This window comes from Scyliorhinus canicula, chromosome 17 (assembly GCF_902713615.1).
Source record: "Scyliorhinus canicula chromosome 17, sScyCan1.1, whole genome shotgun sequence".
NCBI lineage: Eukaryota > Metazoa > Chordata > Chondrichthyes > Carcharhiniformes > Scyliorhinidae > Scyliorhinus > Scyliorhinus canicula.
In genome coordinates, this window is record NC_052162.1 from 19,082,970 (window position 1) to 19,108,084 (window position 25,115).

At 48.0% G+C, this 25,115-nt stretch overlaps 1 protein-coding gene across 1 annotated transcript in view; it reads right to left on the reverse strand.

Annotated features, from left to right (window-relative positions):
* rxfp2l (relaxin family peptide receptor 2, like) overlaps positions 1-25,115 on the reverse strand; it is a 107,253-nt gene that overhangs the window by 44,707 nt on the left and 37,431 nt on the right. The window contains exons 3-8 of the mRNA XM_038776243.1: positions 24,936-25,016; positions 24,535-24,640; positions 18,855-18,926; positions 12,746-12,817; positions 9,620-9,691; positions 5,474-5,545 (exon numbers count right to left, since the gene is read on the reverse strand). Coding sequence (XP_038632171.1) covers positions 5,474-5,545; positions 9,620-9,691; positions 12,746-12,817; positions 18,855-18,926; positions 24,535-24,640; positions 24,936-25,016 — 475 coding nt within the window. The remainder of the gene's footprint in view (positions 1-5,473; positions 5,546-9,619; positions 9,692-12,745; positions 12,818-18,854; positions 18,927-24,534; positions 24,641-24,935; positions 25,017-25,115) is intronic.

Here is a 25,115-nt window from a genome sequence, read left to right on the forward strand (position 1 = left end):
GACATGTGGGATCAGAGGGAGCATCGGTCTGGTCCCCAATTTGCAATAATCACCGGTTTGCCATAGGGAGGTTCGATGGAGGGTTCCGGAGGTGGCAGAGAGCAGGGATCGAGAGGATGGGCGATATGTTTATAGAAGGGAGCTTTCCCAGCTTGAGGGAACTGGAGGTGAAATTTGAACTGACAGGGGGGAATGAATTTAGGTACCTGCGCAGGACTTCATACGCAGGCAGGTCTCAACCTTCCCACTCTTACCACCAAGGGGGATACAGGGTAGGGTAGTTTCCAGAGTGTGGGTGGGAGAAGGGAGGGTTTCGGACATTTATAAGGAGCTTATGGGGTCAAAGGAAATGCAGGCGGGGGAGTTGAAACACAAATGGGAAGAGGAGTTAGGTGGAGAGTTGAAGGATGGTCTCTGGGCTGACGCGTTGAGTAGAGTCAACGCGTCCACAACATGTGCCAGGCTCAGCCTGATACAGTTTAAGGTTGTTCACCGAGCTCACATGACGGTGGCCCAGATGATCAGGTTCTTTGGGGTGGAAGACAGGTGTGCAAGTTGTGCGGGAGGACCAGCAAACCATGTCCATATGTTCTGGGCATGTCCAAAGCTGAGGGGATTTTGGCAGGGGTTTGCGGACGTCATGTCCAAAATATTGAAAACAAGGGTGGCACTGAGCCCAGAGGTGGCGATATCTGAAGTGTCGAAGACCCGGGAATCCAGGAGGAGAAAGAGGCAGACATTCTGGCCTTTGCTTCCCTGGTAGCCCGGAGACAGATATTATTAGCTTGGAGGGATTCAAAGCTCCCGAAGTCAGAGACCTGGCTATCGGACATGGCTAGCTTTCTCTGTCTGGAGAAAATTAAGTTCGCCTTGAGAGGGTCAATGTTAGGGTTCGCCCGGAAGTGGCAGCCGTTCGTTGACTTCTTTAGGAAGAATTAACCGTCAGTAGAGTGTGGGGGGGGGGGGGGGGGGGGGGGGGGGGGGGGGGGGGGTAGTTTAGTGTAGAATAGGAGGCTAGGAAAGTTGTTATTGCCTTACTGACTGACCGATCCCTCCCACTGACCACATGTCCATTCTCCTGCCGGTCCTCCAGCCAATGGTGCCGGCACATTCTGGTGGCACCCTCTCCTGCCTCCCAGGAGACCACCTCGGAGGATAGTGACCGTTATAGTCGCGCAATCCTCACACACCTCGGTGGGACATGTTAGTGGACAGGCTTCGGGGCCACAATCTGATGAGCACCACACTGCTGCTGATGTATATCAGGTGGAGACTCGAACCCCGAGGCGAGACAGCAGTTGGAGGGCTGCTGGATCCCAGGACCCAGCTGGGTCCCAGCCTGATGCTGAGCCTGTGGAACAGGTTACCCGGAGCTGTTGGAGATGATAGGAAGCAGCCGGGGCATTCAGAGGGGGTTGTTAGCATCACTCCAACAGACCCATAGCCACTTGGAGGAGTCCCAGCGGCTACGGGAATAGGAGATTTCGTCGGCAATGCGTGGCACTGAGGCCAACACTGCTGGGGTGGCGACCGCAGAGGAGAGCCTGGTGCACAATGTCGGCACCATTAGTGAAGGTGCCCAAAGCATCGCACAGTCGGTGACGGCCATGGCCGAGGGTCTTGGCAGAATGTCTGCCTCACTGGGGGATGTCATCCAGTACCAGACTGACCTTGATGAGGTTCTTCAGAACATGTCCCACTCTCAGATGGGAATGGCCGAGGCGCTGCGGACCTTGTCCCAGTCGCAGATGGGAATGGCCGAGGCGCTGCGGACCTTGTCCCACTCTCAGATGGGAATGGCCGAGGCGCTGCGGACCTTGTCCCACTCTCAGATGGGAATGGCCGAGGCGCTGCGGACGTTGTCCCAGTCGCAGATGCGCATTGCTGAGGCGCTGCGGAGCTTGGCCCAGTCGCAGATGCGCATTGCTGAGGCGCTGCGGAGCTTGGCCCAGTCGCAGATGCGCATTGCTGAGGCGCTGCGGAGCTTGGCCCGGTCACTGAAAAGCATCGGCCGAGGGCGTTGACACGATGGTGGAGGGGCAGCCGGGGCTCGAACCAGCTGCCCCTCCGTCCCACGGTGAACCCCAGGGCCCTATGAACACTGAGCAGGAGTAGGGGCTGCTGAATTCCAACCCAGACCTGTCCCATGGAGTGGCCACCAGCACCCCCGAGTTCCCCCTCTCTGATGAGGCCGTGTCTCAAAGGGACAGAGTGGCACGGCTGTGCATGTGGCACAGACAAACATTCCGGGGCCCTCCATTGGGAGAGTGGGGACTTGTATTAAACACATTAAACACCTTGTGCACAACCAGTATGATGCGTCTGTCAATTTCTTCCGCAATGCGGGCCGACGTCCGAACCCTTGTCCCATCTTTCCAGCCCCCTCCCCATGGCACCTAGCCACCCTCAGGCCGTGGACATGTCCCCAGAGCTGTGTCCCATCCCCTGGGTGTTTGGATGTTGGCTGCTGCGTGTGCAGTGTTGCCTCCCACAGTGTTCAGGCACAGTGTCCAGGCATCAGGGTGTGATTGGCATGATAGGCAATGACTCCCACATGTTACATGGCCCGCCTAACCACGGGAATCCACATGAGATGTGTGAAGTGGTCACTTACCCATGATTGCCAATTCCCTATTAGCAATAGCCTCCAGTCGCACGGCCAGAGGCCTCGGCAGTCGTTGGGGGGTTTATGGGTGGTCGGTTGGGAAGACAGACAGGGACATGGTTTGCCTCCGGAATGGGTACACGCGATCCAGGGGTTGACATGGTGTTGTTGCGAACTATTGCAGTCCTAGTTGGCCCCCATCCTACTATGATGGCCCACCCCTGCAGAGGGTCCCCCACCCCCAGCCGAGCACAGGGGTAGCAATCCCAGCACCCCTGGGCTCTTTGTGAGCAAAGATGGCATTGCCACCTTTTGTGGCATTTCCCAACCTACAGCCCACAAGTGCATCCCTGAACCCACGGATGCCCTGTTTCCCCAGGCGGCCGACTACATAAACTTTGACCTGGACCAAGCCCGTCAAGATGCCTGGACTGCAGGATTCTCTGCCATTCCCGGGATGCTCCAGATCCAGGGACAATAGATGGCGTACATCTCGCTTTGCGCACACCTTGCGCGCACTGAGGAGGAACCGGACATGGAGGGGCTGGAGGATGAGCTCAGGGCGGACTAGAGGGATCCGACCGAGGTTGGAGGTGGCGAGGGTCCGGCATGCCCGGAGGACCAGGAAGGCCCTCATCCTCGCTCGCTTTTCAAAGGATGGGGCTTGGTTTGTCATCTCGCCCCCCCCCCCCCCCCCTCACAGTGGCACCGCCAGGGTGCTAGGCGGGGTGAGGGAGCGCTCAAGGACCCCCTAAGAGGTATATTGGGTGGTGTCCGGAGGCCGTGGTGGGGTGGCTGAGGGTGTCGAGAGATTGGAGCAGCATATAAAATGGCGCCCCGATCCCTTCCTGCACTGACGACTGAGCTGGGCGCAGACATATTTAAATGAGCTTGTCATTGCAGGAGGGGACGTAAGTGCAGCCTCGGCAGGCAGCTGCTGCTTCTGAAATGGAGGGCGCGATTTAGCGAGAAAGAAATCCGAGTCCCGTTTTAGGCGCGAATAGTGGGGTGTTTCTCAGTGGAATGTTCCTCGCTGAGGTCAAACAAAACAAAATCACGTTTGATAGTGGGGTCATCTTGGCGCCCAAAACGGGACTCGGTTTTTTTCTCACTAAATCGCGCCCTCCATTTTAGAAACAGCAGCTGCCCGAAAAGCACTCCTCCTTCAACCACTGACATCAAAATAGGTTAACTGTTCAACCATTGGTTATTTATGAGATTATGGGGCAGCACGGTAGCACAGTGGTTAGACAGTGGTTAGCACAGTTGCTTCACAGCTCCAGGGCCACAGGCTTGGGTCACCGTCTGTGTGGAGTCCGCACGGTTCTCCCCATGTCTGCGTGCGTTTCCTCCGGGTGCTCCAGTTTCCTCCCACAGTCTAAAGATGTGCAGGTTAGATGATAAATAGCCCTCATTGTCCATAAATGTTAGGCGGGGTTACTGGATTATGGGGATAGGGTGGAGGTGTGGGCTTGAGTGCTCGTTCCAAGAGCCAGTGCAGACTTGATGGGCCGAATGGCCAACTTCGAGACTGTAAATTCTATGATTCTCTGCACAAATTGGGTGCTGTGTTTGTCCATGGATTAGTGACTGCACTTCATACCATAGAAACATAGAAAATAGCAGCGTGGGTCATTTGGCCCTTCGAGCCTTCAATATGATCATGACCAATCCTCTGTCTCAATGCTATATGCCTGCACTCTCCCCATCCCCCTTGATGCCTTTAGAGTCTATTTGCTTCTTAAATACATTAAGTTACCTTTTTCTCCACAGCCTTCTGCGGGAGAGAATTCCACAGGTTCATCACCCTTTGACTGAAGATGTTTCTTCCCATCTCGGTCATCAATGAGCTACCCTGTCTCCTGAGATTGTGACCCCTTGCTGTAGACGCCTCTTTGCCAAGAGGAAACAACATCTGTGTATCCAATCTGTCCAGCCCTGTCAGAATTTTATACGTTTCTATGTGTTACATGTAACATATTGCTTGTAAATTGTTCTTTCCACAACATACAGAATTATTACTGATTCCCAAGGCTGTTCTGGAATTTTGGCAGCCCCACTAGGCGGAGTGAGTGCTGCTGAAGTAGATCTGAACGCACGAGGGTCCCTCAAGACGGAAATGTCCTCAGACGAGTATAAAAAAATGGGTGGCACTCTGAGGACCTTTAATTGGCCGCGGGCAAGATTTCTGCCTCTCGCTCAAGAGAACTGCCTCACAGAACTGGTGGGCAATCTTGCAACTCTGCAGTTGTAGTGGCGCCACCAGGAGTGGTGGCCACAGCTGAGATTACAAACAGTTCCACTAGTCAGCTCTGGAGCCTGGATGGAGATAGGCACCAGGTGGTGCAGGTGGGGAGTTAGTAGTCGGGTGTGGGAGGGGAGGGAGGGGGGGGGGGGGGGGGGGGTTGTGTTACGGCAGGTTGGGAGCAAAGGCTCCCTTGGGAGGATTGGGGGTGGGGTCAGTTGGCAGTGGGTGCCTTCCAATCGGGAAAGGGAGCCAGTGAGGGAGGTCGCCCTCCTGCTGTAAATTCAGCAGCATCTGAGGAAAATGCGTTTTCACAAAACTGCACCCCCTTCTCTGTCCCTGCCTTATCATTAACGTTGGTCCGATGATTCTAACAATTCAGCAGGTATAATATTTTCGTGCTGTTGAAAACCGTTAGTTCATAGCTCGCTGCTGGTAGAAAAGCACTTGTTCACATTGCACAATTCCACGTAATGTAAAAGCTAATGAGCCCTAACTGCCACGCAAACTCTTCAATGACCAACCTCTATCTAGCCACTGGGATCCACGATGCCACCATCTTAATTTATTGTGAGAGAAACCTTGTCAATAAGTAAAAGATGTTTCGATCATTAATTACTTACAGGAAGAAGAGAGACTTCAGGCCGACAAAGGTCTTTTGTGTGAGACTTCCGATTAAGTTGTTGTCTATGATGCTACAACAGAAGGATAATTTAGATTACCAGATGGCTGATCTCTTAAATAATCAAAGTTCTTTACAACTACAGCACTGTAATACGTATACCACAAATCAAAGTCAGCATTAGGAATTGGGTGGCTTCATTGAATTTGTAATCTGAAGTAGTCAGAATCAGGACAATCTTAGTTACCATGGAATCAGAGCTGGCTGTACCTTTAAAAAAAAGTCACATGTACTCAGAATTACTGTCCTTTTACATTTGAGCAATATCATGCAGAGTTCCTGTTAATCATAAGAGATCAGAAATTTAGAGCCTGAGAAATATGTAGACTTTGAGAAAGGTATGTGTCTAAGTATGTAACTGAGGGTATCTGAGACACCTGAAGCAACTATTCTACTCTGAACTCGATGGTGGCAAGAGATTATCAGGTGGACAGCAAAGAACTTTAAAGATGGCCTCAAAGCATTCCTGAAGAGATTAAATATCTCCGCCAACTCATTGGAGTCCCTGGCTTGTGACGACTTAAATGGAGAAGTTTCATTTGGGAAGACACATCAAGAGATTTCACCGGGGACATGTAGAAATGAAGTTGAGGCATCAGAGAGCGCTCAGAAACCTCCAAATAAACCCATTTATCAGAACCACCAAGTACAGTGCAAAGCCAATACCTCCATCTATCCCTCCATCACTGACTTCATAGATTTAAGGTAAGGGGCAGGAAGTTAGGAGGGGATGTGAGGAGAAAACGAAAGGGAAAATCTCTGCAAGTCTGGCAGCATCTGTAGGGAGAGAAAGGAGCTAACGTTTCGAGTCCGATGACTCTTTGTCAAAGCTGGGGTCAAACAAAGCAAATACATGAGGGGGCATAGGGCGTCGTGAATAGTGTTCTTACAGGGAACAGATCAGTCCGAGGGAGAGTCGTTGAGGAGTCTAGTAGCTGTGGGTTTATTATTGAATTCAAATTTCACCTTCTGGAGATGGTGAGGAGAAAACCTTTTACCCAGAGGATGGTAGGAGTTTGTAATTAGCTGCGTGAAAGGATGATGGAGGCAGAGACCCTCATAACATTTAAGAAGTATTTAGATGTGCAAGAGCAAGAGTTCATTCAGTAGCTGTTCAGTAACCTTTGTGTAAGCCTTGAGCCGTTGCAAGTTGAAGAGGTTGCCACCTGGTCTGAATTGAATGTGTACCCCTGTGTCAATGTCTTTGAGTTAAGAACCATTGTATAGCAGGCTTTGATCTTTGTTGTGAGGCAATCTCCATGTACTTTCCAAAGTCTGTGAGTGAGTTGACCAAACACTGAGATTGCTTTTGCCAGGCGGTTGTTGATTTTGTTATCCAGCATAGTGTCAATGTCCCCCAGTATACGTGCGTTGTGACCCCATGACGTACAAGGCTATGGGCCAAATGCTGAAGAATGGGATTAGAATGGTTAGGTGATTGTTTTTGAACGGCGCAGATGTGACGGGCCATTTCTGTGCTGTATGATTCTGAGACTCTGTGACTCCTACGCAATATTTGAAATCAGTTATGCAAATTGAGTCTTGATCTAATGTCACATATGAGCCGACATACACCTGACAAGCAGGTGGAGCGGGAATGAGGATTTGTTTGAATTGCAAGTTCCCTTGCTGCAGATTGCCACTGACTGCACGCACATTGAGGCCCAGATCTAGGCAAAGAACTAGCTAAATAAGAACATAAGAACTAGGAGCAGGAGTAGGCCATCTGGCTCCTCGAGCCTGCTCCGCCATTCAATGAGATCATGGCTGATCTTTTGTGGACTCAGCTCCACTTTCCGGCCCGAACACCATAACCCTTAATCCCTTTATTCTTCAAAAAACTATCTATCTTTACCTTAAAAACATGTAATGAAGGATATCATACCTGTAATGTTAACCCCAAATCCACGTTAAACAACAATCCCAAAATTTCATGCCATATAGCTTACAAGGGTAAACTAATCACCTCTGTGCATTCCAGTATTGCCTGTCTTTCATGTGCCTTTGCCTATCCTGGTGTTCCCACACAGTTTGTCCTATTGGCTACCACATGGCAGGCACAAGGATGCTGACATTCAGTGAAGGAGACTGCAGATGGCCTGAGAGGATGACTACAAGCAGCTCCGGGCCCAGATAATGACTTCCTGACATAGCTGGCAGCAGCCTGAGCTAGCTGGCTGTCAGCCACGGGAAGGGCATGGAGAGAGTGACAGGGGTGGCAGCACCAATGTTGCTATCCTGAGAGAGGATAGCAGGGATGTGACCGTTGGAACCACTACCACTCCTCTGGGGCTGCAGCTCAGTAATCCTAGTTATTTATTGGAGTACAGATTGCTGAACACCCTGCAAGCCCTTTTCAACACCGGCATCTGGAGAAATGCTGGCAGCAGTCCCAGCTTGTATGACTTCAATCTGCCCGTCAACTGCAACACCCAGACTTTTGGCTGGCCAAAGAGACATAAAGCAAATTATTGCGGATGCTGGAATCTGAAACAAAAACATAAAATACTGGACAATCTCAGCAGATCTGACAGCATCTGTGGAGAGAAAAGAGAGCCAAGGTTTCTACTCTGGATGACTCTTTTTCAAAGCTAGAGTGAACTGGAAATGGGGTCAGATTTATGCTGTAGTCCGGGGAGGGGGCTTGGAGCGGTGGGACTGGATAGGGGCCAGTGATAAGTGGAGATGGGCAAAGATGTCGAGGACAGAAGGCAAAAGGAATGTAAATGGGGGTGATTAAGGATAAGAAGGGTGCTGATCGTTGTACATAAAGAGATTAGAATGTGTTGGCCAAAGAGAATGTTTGGAAAATCACAAAGTAGACACTTGCTTCCTTCAGTGGTCATGATGTGGAGATGCTGCATTGGGGTGGGGCTGGACTGGGGTGGGCACAGTAAGAAGTCTAATGACACCAGGTTAAAGCCCAACAGGTTTATTTGGAATCACGAGCTTTCGGAGCGCAGCTCCTTGATCAGGTGAGTCACTGTCCTTCCTGTCGTTCAGTGGCGCCAGACGCATGAGACCCTGGCAACGTCTATAAACATCAAATAGAAGATGCAAGGTCCCCATCCCACATTGGAAGTTAAGCTATCCCCTAAAAACTTGAATTTAGAAACCTTTAGAAAGATTTTGGATATATTGGGCGGGATTCTCCGCGAACCGGCGGGGTGGGCCACTCCGGCGCCGAGCCGCCCGGAAGGTGCGGAATCCTCTGCACCTTCAGGGGTTAGGTCGGCACCGGACTGTTTGGCGCTGCGCCAGCCGGCATGGATGGGCTTGGCGCCATGCCAGCCGGTGCCGAAGGGCCTCCGCCGGCCGGCACGAGTTGGCGTATGCACGGGAGCGGGAGCGGGAATTGCGGTGAGCCGGTCAGCGGTTGCTGGCAGCGCCCCACTCCCTCCCCCCCCCCCCCCCACGGGGCCAGATCCCCCGCGTCCCCCCGAGGATTCTGCAGGCCGCTCGTGGAGCCATGTCCCGCCGGTAAGGACCTGTTGTGATTTACACCGGTGGGACCCGCCGAAAACGGGCGGCCACTCGGCCCATCGTGGGCCGGAGAATCGCTTGGGGGGGGCGCTGCCAGCAACCGCTGACCGGCTCACCGCAATTCCCGCCCCCGCCAAAGCCCCAGCACCGGAGAATTCGGCAGCCGGCGGGGGTGGGATTCACGCCGCCCTCCGGCGATTCTCCGACCCGGCGGGAGGTCAGAGATTCCCTCCCATTATTCTCCGTTGTACTTAGTGGCGCTTACACAACACAAATACTCTGAATTATTTAAAAATTAAACGATATTCTGTAAACATTCATAGCCTGTGGAGTGTTGTCTTTCCAGAAAAACTCATTTTCTGTCTTATTTCGGATTGACCACTTGCTCAGAATTTTGCTTTGATCTCTCCGAATTTTGATCTTTTATCACTTTGAAATTTCCTTAAGCATTGGAAAACAGTCAGCATTTAATTTTTATTAATGCACTCAAGACTTGCTTCAGTGTTGATTAATAGTGGAAGGTTTTAAGTGTAAAATAAGATAATTGAACCATATTAGGAGAAATATTCCAGAGGTCAAACGCAAAACTATGTGAAACACTTACAGCCACTCAAGCTTATGGAGGTCTCGGAAGAGTCCCGGCTTCAGTACAGAGATTTGGTTGTTACTCAGAAATCTAGTGTAAGAGAGTAAAAAGATTATTGCTCTTCAAAGAAGGAGGATTCGCATTGTTAGAGCACCTTATTACCACTCGAAAAAAATGTTTCAAAGCGCTTCATGAAAATTGCTGAGGCTCTGAAGAAAAGTTATAATGGACTTGAAACATTAACTCTGCTTCTCTGTCAGATCTGCTTAATTTTCCCAGCACTGTCTGTTTGTATTTCACGCAACTTACTTTTCACTGCTACACAGTGAAATGCTGTAGCCAACGTGCACTTAGTATGATCCCACAAACAGCTGTTGGCTTTGCGGCTGTTCATTAAGTTTGTGGGATGGCTGTGACACCAGGAGGACTCCCCGCTCTTCTCCAAGTAATGCTGTGGAATCTTTAACCTAAATGGAGACTCCGTTTGGTGTCTCATCCAGGGAAGAGCACATTTGACAATTCGGCATTCCCTCAGCATTGCACCAGAGTGATCCAGGACCGGCATGTACCTGTGAGGACGAAAGATAAGGGTGGCAAGTCTAGGGAACCCTGGATAACGAGGGATATTATGAACCTCATCAAACAGAAAAAGGAAGCATTCGTCAGGCATTAGGACAGATGAAGCCATTGAAGAATATAAAACAAGTGGGAAGGAACTTAAGATTGGAGTTAGGAAGGCTAAAAGGGGTCATGAAATGTTGTTGGTGGCAAACAGGATTCAGGAAAATCTTAAGGCATGTTATACATATGTAAAGAGGAAAGGGTAGCCAGAGAAAGGGTTGGTCCATTCAAGGATATTGGAGGGAATCCAGAGAAAATGGGAGAGATACTAAATTAATACTTTGCCTCAGTATTCACCAAAAAGAAGGACTTGGTGGATGAGGAGTAAAGGGTAGAGTGTGTAGATATTCTGAGTCATGTTGATATTAATAAAGACGAGGTGCTGGGCATCTTAAAAAGCATTAAAGTAGATAAGTCCCCCGGGACTGATGGGATCTACTCCAGAAAACTGAGGGAGACAAGGGAGGAAATTGCTGTGGCCTTGACAATAATCTTTGTATTCTCATTGGCTACAGCTGGGGTTCCAGACGACTGGAGAGCAGCCAGTGTTGTTCCATTGTTTAAGAAGGCTGCGGGGATAATCCAGGAAATTATAGGCCGGTGAGCCTTACGTCAGTGGTAGGGAAATTATCGGAAAAGATTCTTAGCGATTGGATTTACTCACATTTGGAAACAAATGGACATATTAATTTTTTATTTTTTATTTTATTTTATAAATTTAGATTACCCAATTATTTTTTCCAATTAAGGGGTTAATTTAGTGTTTCCAATCCACCTAGCCGGCACATTTTTTTTGGGTTGTGGGGGTGAAACCCACTTAGACACGGGGAGAATGTGCAAACTCTACATGGACAGTGACCCAGAGCCGGGATTGAACCTGGGACCTCAGCGCCGTGAGGCAGCTGTGCTAACCACTAGGCCACCGTGCTGCCCGAAATGGACATATTAATGATGGACAGCATAGTTTTGTGAAGGAGAGGTTGTGCCTCACTAATTTAATCGTGTTTTTTAAGGAAATGAAATGAAATGAAAATCGCTTATTGTCACAAGTAGCCTTCAAATGAAGTTACTGTGACAAGCCCTTAGTCGCCACATTCTGGCACCTGTTCGGGGAGGCTGGTACGGGAGGAAGTGACGAAGATGATAGATGAAGGAAAGGCAGTAGATGTTGTAAACATAGACTTCAGTAAAGCCTTTGACAAGGCACCTCGTGGTAGACTGGTACAAAAGTTGAAGTTGCATGGGATCAGAGGAAAGCTGGCAAGTTGGATACAGAACTGGCTTGGGCACAGAAGACAGAAGGTAGCATTAGAAGGGTGCTTTTCTGAATGGAAGGCTGTGACCAGCGGAATTCCACAGGGATCAGTTCTGGGGCCTTTGTTGTTTGTGGTGTATATAAATGATTTGTAGTTGGTCTGATTAGTAAGTTCGCGGACGACTCAAAAATTGGTGGAGTTGCGGTTGGTGAAGAGGATTGTCAGAGGATACAGCAGGATATAAACTGGTTGGAGTCTTGGGCGGAGGAATGGCAGAGGAATGGAAGATGGAGTTTAATCCGGACAAGTGTGAGGTAATGCACTTTGGAAGGTCCAATGCATGTAGGAATTACACAATAAATGGTAGAACTCTTGCGAGTACTGACAGGCGGAGAGATTTGGGCGTGCATGTCCACCGGTCAATGAAAGTGGCAACGCATGTGGATAAGGTGGTCAAGAAGGCATACGGTCGGGTAATTGAATATAAAAATTGGCAAGTCATGTTGCAGCTGTACATGACCTTAGTTAGGTCTCATTTAGAATATTGTGTACAATTCTGGTCGCCACACTACCAGAAGGATGTGAATGCTTTGGGGAGGATACAGAAGCGGTTTACAGCGAGGTTGCCTGGAATGGAGGGCATTAGCTATGAGGAGAGATTAGATAAAAACTGGTAGTGTGGCTACCAGAATTGTACAATGCCAAACTCGGTCTGTTCTCACTGGAACGATGGAGGTTGAGAGGCGACCTGATAGAGATCTACAAGATTATGAGTGTCATGGACAGAGTGGATAGTCAGATGCTCTTTCCTAGAGTAGGAGAGTCAAGTACTAGGGGGACATAGGTTTAACGTGCATGGGGAAAAGTTTAGAACTGATGTGCGCAGCAAGTTCTTTACACAGAGTGTGGTAAATATATGGAACACGCTGCCTGGGGAGGTGGTGGGAGCAGGTACAATAGCGGCATTTAAGGGGCATCTAGACAAATATATGAATAGGGTGGGAATGGAAGGATATGGTTTTAGTTTCAACAGGTACCATGGTCGGTGCAGGCTTGGAGGGCTGAAGTTATTGTTCTTAGTTCTTTGTACTTTGTACAGTTTTTTTGGCAAACTTTACACTTAAGCTTGTGGAGTTTTCGAGGAGCCATGGAAAATAAGGCACTCCTTCAAAATCACAAAGCCTAAGGATTGAACATCAGTAATATTCAGGTCTATCATTCCCCGGAGTAGAGTGACTTAACAAGACCTCAAGTTTTAAATACTTACAGTTTCTTCAGTTGAAAAAGTCCTGAAAATGCTTTGCTGGATATGGAGCGAATCGAATTGTTTTGCAGCACCCTGTGAAAGAAATCACAGAAATCTACTTCAAAATCAAGCAAGAAAGATGCAAGAGAACTGACCGGCTACAACTGACTCGCACAATACTCAACCACAGACACAGCACAGAAATCTTCAGTTGAATTTAACAGTGTGAGGGTGGTATTTAAAAAAAAAAAAAATCCTTATTGTCACAAGCATTAACACTGCAATGAGGTTACTGTGAAAATCCCCTAGTCGCCACATTTTGCCGCCTGTTTAGGTACACAGAGGAAGAATTCAGAATGTCCAAACTACCTAACAGCACGTCTTTCGGGACTTATGGGAGGAAACCGGAGCGCCCGGAGGAAACCCATGCAGACACGGGGAGAACGTGCAGACTTTGCACAGTGACCCAAGCCGGGAATTGAACCTGGGACCCTGGAGCTGTGGAGCAACTGTGCTAACTACTATGCTTGCTGCCTTAGAAATTACCGTGCTGCCTTCAAAGTTACCGTGCTTCCTGTGACGTTTTAGCATCAATGACTAGAGTTTCAATAGCGACATCCCAGTTCACTTAGTCAGTGTATAGGTGCATGATTAACATCAGATTATGTGCCTCACCAATTAAATTCTGAATTTTTCCCCAATTAATTTAGCGTGCCCAATCCACCTACCCTACACAACTCTGGGTTGGCGGGGCAGACACGAGGAGAATGTGCAAACTCCACACAGACAGTGACCCGGGGCCAGGATCGAACTCAGGTCCTTGGCACCATGAGGATCAATTAATTTTTAAGTATTTGTTTAAGGTGCAATAATTGGATGACAAAAACTTGTTACATTTTTTCACAGGATTTGGATGCCCCTGGCAAGGCCAGCATTGGTTGCCCATCCCTAATTGCCCTTGAGACGGTGATGGTCAGTCTCATTGAAATGGGGCAGCACAGTGGTTAGCACGACTGCCTCACAGTGCAAGGGACCCGGGTTCAATTTCAGCCTTGGGTGACTGTCTGTGTGGAATTTGCTCTTTCTCCCTGTGTCTGTGTTAGTTTCTTCCAGGTAGGAAATGGGAGCCCCCAGAGGAAACCTACACAGGCAGGGATGGAAAGTGCAAACTCCACCCAGGCAGTCACCCAAGGCTCTTGCAACCACAGTACTTATATGGTTGGTCCAGTTTAGTTTCTGGTCAATGGTAACCTCCAGGATGTTGACAGTGAGGGATTCAGCAATGGTAATGCCATTGAATGTCAAGGTTAGTGCACTTTTCAATGGTTCTGTTTTTGATTTGTTGAGTCTGGTTGACAAAGAGTCATCGGACTCGAAACGTTGGCTCTTTTCTCTCCCTACAGATGCTGCCAGACTTGCTGAGATTTTCCACCACTTTCTCTTTTGTAACTGATCTATGCTCACTCTGTTTGATTGGTTTAGCCTGGGTGTGGACTCAGCGAAGTAAACATGCCACAGTAGCGACTAGACGTTGAGTTGCAAGCATGATTACAGAGATTTTGTGAATGCACAGATATTTTAAAACTCTTACTAAAATAAACCTGTTGCACATAGCAAATAGTGTCATCTTTAAATTGCTCTGTGATAGATAAAATATACAATGGTTAGCTTGTCTTTAGTTGGAGCAGTCATTGCCTGGCACTTGTGTGACACAAAATCAGTACAGCTTTTGAAATATGCTAGCTTTCAATCTGAAAATGTTGCAATGATCTTCTTTCTTCCTGACAATGACTTCCTTTTCATTGACATCTCTCAGAGTCTCCACTGATGGAAGAGTGAATGGAGGGTACCTTGTATGCACTGGAAAATCTTTATTATATGATAACTGTACATGACAGGATCTACTCTACAACAATCAATTCTGTAATTTGACAGGGGTTTTATTACAGTGGCTGCACTTGACTTACATTGTTAAAATAGCAAAAACAACATGTGCTCCGGTTTCCTCCCGTAGTCCAAAGATGTACAGGTTAGGGGGATTGGCCATGATAAATTGCCTTTAGTGTCCAAAAAGAGGGTAGGTGGGGTTACTGGGATGGGGTGGAGGTGTGAGCTTAAGTAGGGTGCTCTTTGAAAGGGCCAGGGTAGACTCGATGGACCGAATGGTCTCCTTCTGCACTGTAAATTCTATGATTCTATGATTCCATAAAAGCGTGCTGTTTGGAAAATAGTTGTCTGATCTTGAAAGCTCTGGAACTCAGAAGCATGCATCACGATCATCATGCTCTGGAAGGTATTCTGCAGGCAGCTGTCTATTCTCTGTGCTGTTACTAGCAGAGCTGTACTGTGTGTTTAGGAAGAGTTAGACAGGGCAATTAGTCCATGGCCATTCTTAGTTGAGGGTCTGCCATCGGTTCTATTGAAGCTGCAATACTCTTTACTGGCGTCTGCATTGTGATGAGAGACAGGTGGCGAATGCTGGGATTTTATCCTCCCTCCCGCCGGAGGTTGTTCCACCACAGATGCAGGGAGCCATTGGCTGCTTGCAGGATCTTTGAGATCCGCCAAAGTCTATTGGCGTTTGCATGGCTCACCTGCCCCACCGCGGTGGGGTGGACTTTGTCAGAACCGCTACATCCCACTGGCAGGAGGGGCCTGAAAATCCAGCCAAAGTGTTTTAGTGATGTGGATTGCAGGATAAATGTTGACCTGGACAGTGGGAAACCCCTTTTTTAAAATAGTGTTTTGAGATTGTTTAGATGGGGGTCTCAGTTTAATGTCTTATTCGTAAGGCGACACTTCCAATGATGCAGAGCTTTTTCAGTGCTGGGATGGCTAACAGCAAAAAAGTAAAGTTAAATCCAAAAACAGAGGGATTAAGGTCTGAAGGGCCGGTCAGATTAAAAGCTTTAAACTTATTTGTTTTCTCTTTTCATTATTTTGATTTGGCATTTATGTTCATTGATCCACACCTCCATGACTAATGTGGAAGTCTGTTGGTCGCCAATGTACTCTTACCTGAAGAGAGAGATTTAAGTCTGTTGATTATCCATCGAATCCCCACAGTGCAGAAGGAGGTCATTCAGCCCATCAAGTCTGCACCGACCTTCCGAAGGAGAACTCTACTTCGGTCCACTCCCCCGCCCTATCTCGTAACCCTTCACAATGATCATGGCCAATCTACCTAACCTGCACATCTTTGAACTGTGGGAGGAAATCGGAGCACCCGGAGGAAACCCATGCAATCGCGAGGGAACGTACAAACTCCAAGGCCAGGATTGAACCTGGGTCCCTGGTGCCGCGAGGCAGCAGTGCTAACCACTGTGCCACTGTGCTGCCCTATTAAGATGAATATTATTGCAGTTATACTGTAAATCCTCCCATCAGAGTATTTTTTAATGTCCATATCAGCTAAAAATGGACCAGCTTGAGGAAATTGTCATTATTCTGTTTAATGGCTAAAATGACAGATTAAAAAAAAACTCCAACTTGAATCAAGATATGCTCAGTTTGTTATACACAGGTTCACATATACAAATGTTTTGCCAAGTGTTTCCAGTTTTTGAAATTTAACAATCAACAAGTTCAACATTGTTTTTTTCAATAAAAGAAAACTTGCTCGGTAGCACGGTAGCATGGTGGTTAGCATAAATGCTTCACAGCTCCAGGGTCCCAGGTTCGATTCCCGGCTGGGTCACTGTCTGTGCGGAGTCTGCACGTCCTCCCCGTGTGTGCGTGGGTTTCCTCCGGGTGCTCCGGTTTCCTCCCACAGTCCAAAGATGTGCGGGTTAGGTGGATTGGCCATGCTAAATTGCCCGTAGTGTCCTAAAAAGTAAGGTTAAGGGGAGGTTGTTGGGTTACGGGTATAGGGTGGATACGTGGGTTTCAGTAGGGTGATCATTGCTCGGCACAACATCGAGGGCCGAAGGGCCTGTTCTGTGCTGTACTGTTCTATGTTCTATGCTCGTGGAGAAGATTTGTTGGCAGAATCATGCATTCCACAAGACTGCTGCCAGTTTGCGTTAGTTAGTTATTAATATGTGTCTTTTCACTGAATCATTACTGGCTGCTTTTCAGCTGAAATTCCATGAAAACAGTTGGCTTGAACTGTCTCCCCTTCCCAGTAGATGCAATTTTATGAGTCAAGCGTGCTTCTGACCTTGGGCTGGATTCTCCGCCCTGCACCGCCACATTTCTGCCCCGACCCCCTGCCGGGATACTCTGTTACGCTGGCCGGTCAATGGGGTTTCCCATTGTGGGGCAACCCCGGGCGCCGGCAAAACGGAGAATCACGCCGGCGGAGAATCCCACCCAAGGTGTCCTTGACACCAGGGGAAGGCCCATCGCTCCTATATTAGGTGCTTGATTGACATTAGGGGCGCGATTCTCCGCAATGGCCGACGCCAGCATGAAACCCGGAGAGTTTCACGACAGCGTCGGAGGCCACTCCTCACCCCCTATTCTCCCCCCCGGGGGGCTAGATGCGACGTTGCGGGGAACTCGGCCACCGGGCCTTGACGCTGGCGTCAAGGCGGCGCGCCGATAATGACGCGGCCGGCGGCGCCTAAGTGACGTCAGCTGTGGATGCGCAGGTTGCCGTCTTCCCCGCCGCTGCCCCGCAAGACGTGGCAGCTTGATCTTGTGGGGCAGCGGAGGGGAAAGAGTGCGTCTCTTAGAGACGCCGGCCCGACGATCGGTGGGCACCGATTGCAGGCCAGTCCCCTCCCGAGCACGGCCGTGGTGCTCGATCCCCCCTCCGCCCCCCCACAGGCCCCAAACTTATCTTTCACGCGATGTTCACGCCGGCAGCGACCAGGTGTGGTTGCCGCCGGCGTGAACAGGTCGGGAACGTCAGGCCGCTCGGCCCAGAAGGGCCGGAGAATTGCGGGTCGCCGTGAAAAACGGCCCAAGGTGCAACAGGTGTTCTTGAAAAGAGGTTACACCAGCGGCTCCCCTGCTCCCCAGCCGACAATCAAGACCCTTGTTGCGTCCACAAGATTCCGCTCTTTGTGAATGGGGAAAAATTAGGTGTACATGGTGAATAGTCATATCATCCCAAAATGTTGTAATGGGTTATTTTTTGTGCATTCTTGCAGTTTTATATTGTACTTGTGTATTCAAACTGATGATCAGAGGTCGATAGGTAACTGTGTAAAATGGCCATTGCCTATTCCCACACAGTGCCAGCATATTGCAAGTACTTCGATATGATGATGACACTCAAGTGTGAGGGGAATTCTCCACAAGACACCAGTTCATGTGCTATCTATAATTTGCAGCTATTTTTAGCTAAAGAACAAATGAGAAGTACAGTGGTTCGCACTGTTGCTTCATAACGCCAGGGACCCGGCTTTGGGTTCGTCCCAGCTTGGGTCACTGTCTGTGCGCAGTCTGCACCTTCTCCTCGTGTCTGCGTGGGTTTCCTCCGGGTGCTCCGGTTTCCTCCCGCAGTCCAAAGATGTGCGGGTTAGGTGGATTGGTCAGGCTAAATTGCCCCGTACGTTAGGTGGGGTTGCTGGGTTAGGGGTTGGGTGGAGGTGTGGGTTTAGGTTGGGTGCTCTTTCAGGGGCAGTGTAGACTCGATGGCCGGAATGGCCTCCTCCTGCACGTTTGTAAATTCTATGATGATTCTATGATGAGGCAAAGAGGAAGTGGCTCAGAGGAATCAGTTTATCTATGGATGCTTCTCCACGGGAGGGGGAGTGGAGGAGGGGGAGCGCAGGTAACTGACTATTATCACTCAGAGAGGAACATCTCCCTAAAAGACTTGCCAATACCAATAAGCATACATCCGTCTCCCATAGTATCATTTCTGTTTGCCTTTGATGTCGTTTGCTCTCCAACTCTTGAGAAAAATTATAAATGCCAAATTAAAAACAAAATACTGTGGATGCGGGAAATCTGAAATTAAAACAGAAAATGATGGGAAAACTGAGCAGGCTTGGCAGCATCTGAGAATCCGAGTTAATATGTGAAGTCCAATATGACTCTTCTTTGAGTTCAGCACCTTCTTTTTTTATTATGCATAACCAAAATTATATTAACCATCAGCCAGAACTTGGTTACATTGCTTTGTGAAGGGCTCAAGGGCTAAATAATTTGTTTTTCTTGTTATTAGGGAAATACTCACAGTGTTTCCATTTGTTTGTACCGAGTGAATTGGTCATCAACGAGTGTTGTGATGTCGTTACCCATTAGCCACCTAGGTTGAGACAGAGATGCAGAAAGATATAAAAGCAGTTTTGGTTTTATATGACGAGACATTGAGAACAGCACTGGGTTATTGGCTACCATTTCCATGCTGGAAAAGTTGGACTCCCAAGCTCCACACAAAACCTCACGCCATGGAGAATGCCACCCTGCTCCTTGACATTGAATGCAGGCTTTCAGGCAGGCTATCTAATTCACCAAGCATTTAATTGTGCACGTTCAGCCAACAACCTTCTGATGTACAACAGCAAAACACTGGAAATATGAAATAAAAACAGACAATTGTGGAACAGCAAACCTGGCAGAATCTGTGGAGAGTGATAGAGTTTGCAACTCAGGTCGATAATCTTTCATTAGAACAGTTTTGATGAAAGGCTAGCACCTTGAAACAGTAACTCATCCTCTCTCTCCACAGGTGCTGCCAGACCTACTGAGTATTTCCATCATTTTCTGTGTTTATTTCAGCCTTCTTGTGTAGCCATTAAGTTCGCATCTGAGTTCTCTTTTTTTTCAATTCATTTACAGGATGTGGGATTCACTGGCTCGGCCAGCATTTATTGCCCATCCCTAGTTGCCCTTCAGAAGATGGCGATGAGCTTCCTTCTGGAATTGTTGCAGTCCTAGAGATGTAGGTGCAGCCATAGTGCTGTTAGGGAGGGAATTCCAGGATTTTGACCCAACAACAGCGAAGGAGCAGCGGTATATTTCCACGCCAGTGTGGTGAGTGACTTGGAGAGGAGCCTCCAGGGTGGTGTTCCCAGGTATTTGCTGCACTTGTCCTCCGAGGTGGCAGTGGATGTGAGTTTGGAAGGTGCTGCCTAAGGAACCTTGGCGAGTTACTGCAGTGCATCTTGTAGATGGTACACACTGTTGTTACTGTGCATCGGCGGTGGAGGGATTGATTATTTGTGGAAGGAGGAGCAATCAAGTGGGCTGCTTTATTCTGAATGGTGTTGAGCTTCTTGAGTGTTGTGGAGCTGCACTTACCCCAGGCAAGTGTGGAGTATTCCATTACACTCTGATTTGTGCGTTGGAGATGAACAGGCTTTGCAGGGGTCAGGAGGTGAGTTACTTGTCACAGGATTCCAAGCCTCGCACCTGCTCTTGTAGCCACAGAATTTATATGGCTAGTCCAGTTCAGTGTGTTGTCAATGGTAACCCCCATGATAGTGGGGACATTCAGCATTGGCAATGCTATTGAATGTCAGGTGATAATGGTTAGATTTTCTCTTGTTGGAGATGGTTATTGCCTGGAACTCGTGTGACACAAATGTTACTCGCCCCTTATCAGCCCAAGCCTGGATATTGTCCAAATATTGCTGCATTTGGATATGGACTACTTCAGTATCTGAGGAGTCGCAGATGGTACTGGACATTGTGCAGTCATCTGTGAACATCCCCACTTCTGACTTAATGATGGAAGGAAGGTCATTGATGAAGCAGCTGAATGTGGTTAGCCCAAGGAGACAACCCTGAAGTGATGTCCTGGAGCTGAGATGATTGACTTCCAACCATCACAACCACCTTCTTTGGTGCCAGGTGTGACTCCAATCAGTGGAGAGTTTTCTCCCTGGTTTCCATTGACGCCAGTTTAGCTCGGGCACCTTGATGCCATACTCGGTTAAAATGCTGCCTTGATGTCAAGGGCAGTCACTCTCACCTCCCCTCTGGCATCCAGCGTTTTGTCCATTTTTGAACCAAGGAAGTAATGAGGTCAGGAACTGAGTGACCCTTGTGGAACCCAAACTGAGCCTCCATGAGCAGGTTATTGCTCAGTAAGTGCCGCTTGTTGGCACTGTTAATGACTCCTTCCATAATTTTGCTGATGATTGAGATAAATGGCTGGGTTGGATTTGTCCTGTTTATCGTGTACAGGACACACCTGCGTAATTTTCCACATTGCTGGGTAGATACCAATGTTGTAACTGTACTGGAGCAGCTTGGCTAGAGGTGAGGCATGCTTTGGAGCACAATTCTTCAGGACTATTGTGAAGAATACTGTCAGGGCCAATATCCTTTGCAGAATCCAGTGTGGTCAGCTGGTTCTTGCTATCCCGTGGTGTGAATCAAATTGGCTGAAGACTGACATCTGTGTGCCGGAATGCTCCGGAGGAGGCTGAAATGGATAATCCACTCAGCAGTTCTGGCTGAAGATTTTTGTGAATGCTTCAGACTTGGGGGTGGCACAGTGGTTAGCACTGCTGCATCACAGCACCAAGGACCTGGGTTTGCATCCGACTTTGGGTGACTGGGAGTTTACACGTTCTCCCCGTATCTGTGTGGGTATCCTCTGGGTGCTCCGGTTTCCTCCTACAGTCCAAAGATATGCAGGTTAGGTGGATTGGCCATGCTAAATTACCCCTTAGTGTCCAAAGGTTAGGTAGGCTATGGGGATAGCATGGAGGGAGTGGGCCTTCCTAGGGTGTATTGATTAATAAGAGGATCAGGGGTTATGGGGAGAAGGAAGGTGAATGGGGATGAGACAAATATCAGCCATGATTGAATGGCGGAGCAGACTTTATGGGCCGAGTGGTCTAATTCTGCTCCTATGTCTTATGGTCTTATTTCTGAGGGTCGGTGCAGACTCAATGGGCCAAATGTCCTCCATCTGCACTGCAGGGATTCTATGATCTTTTGCACAGAAGTGCTGGGCTCCTTCATCATTGAGCATGGGGATATTTGAGGAGCCATTTCCTCCAGTGAGTTGTTTAATTGTCCACCACCTGTCATGGATATCTGAAGACGAGCCATGCCGCTCCACCACACCCCACCCTCATGGACCCTTATAGCCCTCAGGTCAATTCAATGCTAACTCAAGCCCCCACCTACCCACAGTAGCCCCTCATAAGCTCCATGGCAAATTATGACTCTTCCATGACTTAATATACATTCCATACAGAACCAATAAATCCTATAGTATTTAAACTAATATGCAACCTCACCCTCTAGTGATCTGGTACCTGCATTATAATGTCCTGTGTCCTACACATGCAGATCTCATCTCTATACCATTCTCTAAATAACAGACAATGTCTCATTGTGGTGTCTATTCACCACAGTCTTTTTGGTGTTCCTCCTCTGCTTGGCCACGTTGCACTTCTTGGGTGTATGAAAGGAGAGTGGTGCAAGGGTGGGATTATGATGATGGGAGTGAAGGAAAGTGAAAGGTGCATGCTGATACCATCTGCAGCTTGGCACTCAGAAGAGATGGTGGGATGAGGGTGAAGTAGAATTTGGATTAAGGGATGGATTTCTGCTATCAAGTCAGGAAATTTCACAACTTAACGAATTATCCTTGCTATATAGTGCCCTTTACCCACTGTTTTCCTGGATGCAGATTGGAGTTGGACCCATCACCCTGTTCACAGATCGGAGCTGGCCACAAGTCCCAAGGCGAGCTGGTTACAAGGCCAGCCTCAGTTTTCTAGGACTTCATCATTGGTTATTTTGATACATTTTAGGCCCTTAACATGGTGAGGAAACAATCACTGATCTCCCAATGGGGCTCATTGACCACAAGCTCCCTAGGTAGGGGGGGGGGGGAGGGGGGCTTCAAACCATAGGATAAAAGCAGGCCCAAGTCAGGGTCTGTTAGGAACTATCCTCCCGGGAGGGTCTACACTGGGAGTGAGATGCTATGTAAAATGTAACTTGTATCTATGTAAACAAAAAATCCACCTATGTTTATGATAGTTTCCTTAGAAGTTACTATACATGCATTCTTGGATGAGAGCCCAGACTCTCATAAAAGGATCAATCTGTTCACACAGCTAGAGAGAAGTATGGTCTTTGCTTGATTGACAGTTAACTGAACTTCAAATAAGCTATGATTTTCTGTGCCCTTTTGTCAATCTCTCAATATTTATTTACACAAGCTTAAGTGGTATTGAGTGCTTTCACCAGTGCCAGGAAGCTACGATTTGAGCCCCCCCCCTATTAATGTATGCAGCCAATCAACAGTGCGGATAGCACTAGTTACATGCAGATATCATTCCAATAAGCAGGTAGCACCATATTGGTGCTGGCGTTGCAATCAATGGTGGTGGGTTTATTCCACATCACAACCCCTGCTGCTGACTCCGGGAAGGCTATTCAATGTAGCCCCTTATGTTTCCAAACCGACAGCTGCTGCCACTGCCTCCTAGGCGGCCTTGCTGACCCTGCTGCTGGTCCTCCGACTCCCTCGGGAAACAGGATGCCCGTCTCACATCAACAGCATTGAAAAAGCTGGCCAGGTCGGCATTGCCGTAGCAAGGAGTATGTTTGCGCACTACCATGCTTGTGTGTTTACAGGGAGCGAGTGGTGAGGGAGCGTTTAAAAGCAGCTCTCTCTTGTTAGCGGCAAGAAGCTGTGGCGCGAGTCTGGAGAACCAGACGGCGAGACAGCCAGTCAAGGCGAGAAGTATGCGGTGGCTGATTTTCGGCACTATGTGCTGTTAAATATGGTCTGAGACGTCGCCAATGCTGGCATCGAGAAATACCCCGCCATTTGCGCCCAAAATGACACTTTCTGTTAAATTGCGCTCATTGCCATTCCTTCACTGTCACTGGGTTAAAATCCTGGAATTCCCTTCCTGACAGCAATGTGGGTGTACCTGCACCACATGGATCATGGTTCAAGAATGCGGTTCACCAATGCCTTCTCAAAGACAATTACAGATGGGCAACAAATGTTGGCCTAGCCAGCTGTGCCACGTCTCATGAAATGATTAAACAATTGGACCCCGACTCAGGGAAAAACGATCGCTTTGCTGTAGGGTTATGCATTGGAAAAAAATAACATCCTAATACAATTCTAGTTGCGATCTTGTCCTGGAGGATCGATACCTTCTCCACTCTACGGACGGGATTTTCTGGCCCCAGCCAGCTACTGGGATCGTCCAGTCCTGCTGTAAGTCTCTTTGGCTGGGCCCCTGAATCTCCCGTGACAGGTCTTGCCCTGACATGGCCAGAAAATTCCAGCTTACATTCCAGCAAGAACATCCAAAAAACATCTGGAATCATTTAATTGCTAAATATTATTTTCTTTAAAAACATTTTCTCAGTCTTGTTCACAGACAAAAAAAATACTAAAGGGGGAAAAGTCACTATAAAAATACAGGGAGGAATGGGATCGCTGGTTTAACTTCTTCTCCCAAAACTTTGCATGTATTTATACACAGTCTTCCTTTGAAAATAGATGGATTGTTCATGGTTTGTGAGCTTGATGAGTAAAAGCCTTCTTTTGTTGTCAAGTAGGAAGATGTGTAACGTGTAATGGAAAGGTCTGATCATTAGATGGGAGAACTGCTTTCTGAAATGATGTGGAGATGTTGGCGTTGGACTGGGGTAGGCACAGTAAGAAGTCTTCCAAAACCAGGTTAAAGTCCAACAGGTTTGTTTCGAATCACTAGCTTTCGGAGGATTGCTCCTTCCTCAGGTGAATGAGGAATTCACCTGAGGAAGGAGCAGTGTTCCGAAACCTGTTGGACTTTAACCTGGTGTTGGAAGACTTCTTACTGTGCTTTCTGAAAAACACTGATGGGTGTCCAATGAGGACATCCGTCACTTCATTGCTGTTGATTGCATTACTAAAGTGAAAGAATAGTCAAATTACTTACAGTTTTATTACTTTTGAGGAAACCACTGGCACAGTGAGAAACCCTGAGTCTTCACAGATGATGGCCATACCATTACACGTGCACTGTTCTGGGTACATGTCAAGTGCTAGAAGGAAGGTTATAATTGTCAATGAGTTAAGAGTTAACACATTTTATACAATATCATAAGGTTGTGAGTTATACTTTTATTTGCTTGGAGAAAACTTTTTCTATGTAAAGCGAGAGATGCAATTCTGGAAAATGGAATACATTTTTTCATTCAGGAACTTAAGTCCAGTTGTAACTGTGCGCCCCTGCCTGCCCACAAAATGAGCATGCTAGAATTTCAGTAATAGAGTAAGTTATTTTTTCCATATCGGAAACATCAATCTCCAAATGGAGTAAAACATGTGTCTACTCACAACAGTCCTCTGGTTCGCCATCAGTGCGCTTAACTTGGTTAAAGTACCAATCTACAAGGTTTGGCCAGCCATGGAGGTCAGCTGAAATGGGAATAATTAAATAAGTAAATGATGCAGTAAGTTAGGCTTTACTCTCGGGATAAACTCGAAACTAACTTTCATATCTGAGCACATACAAAA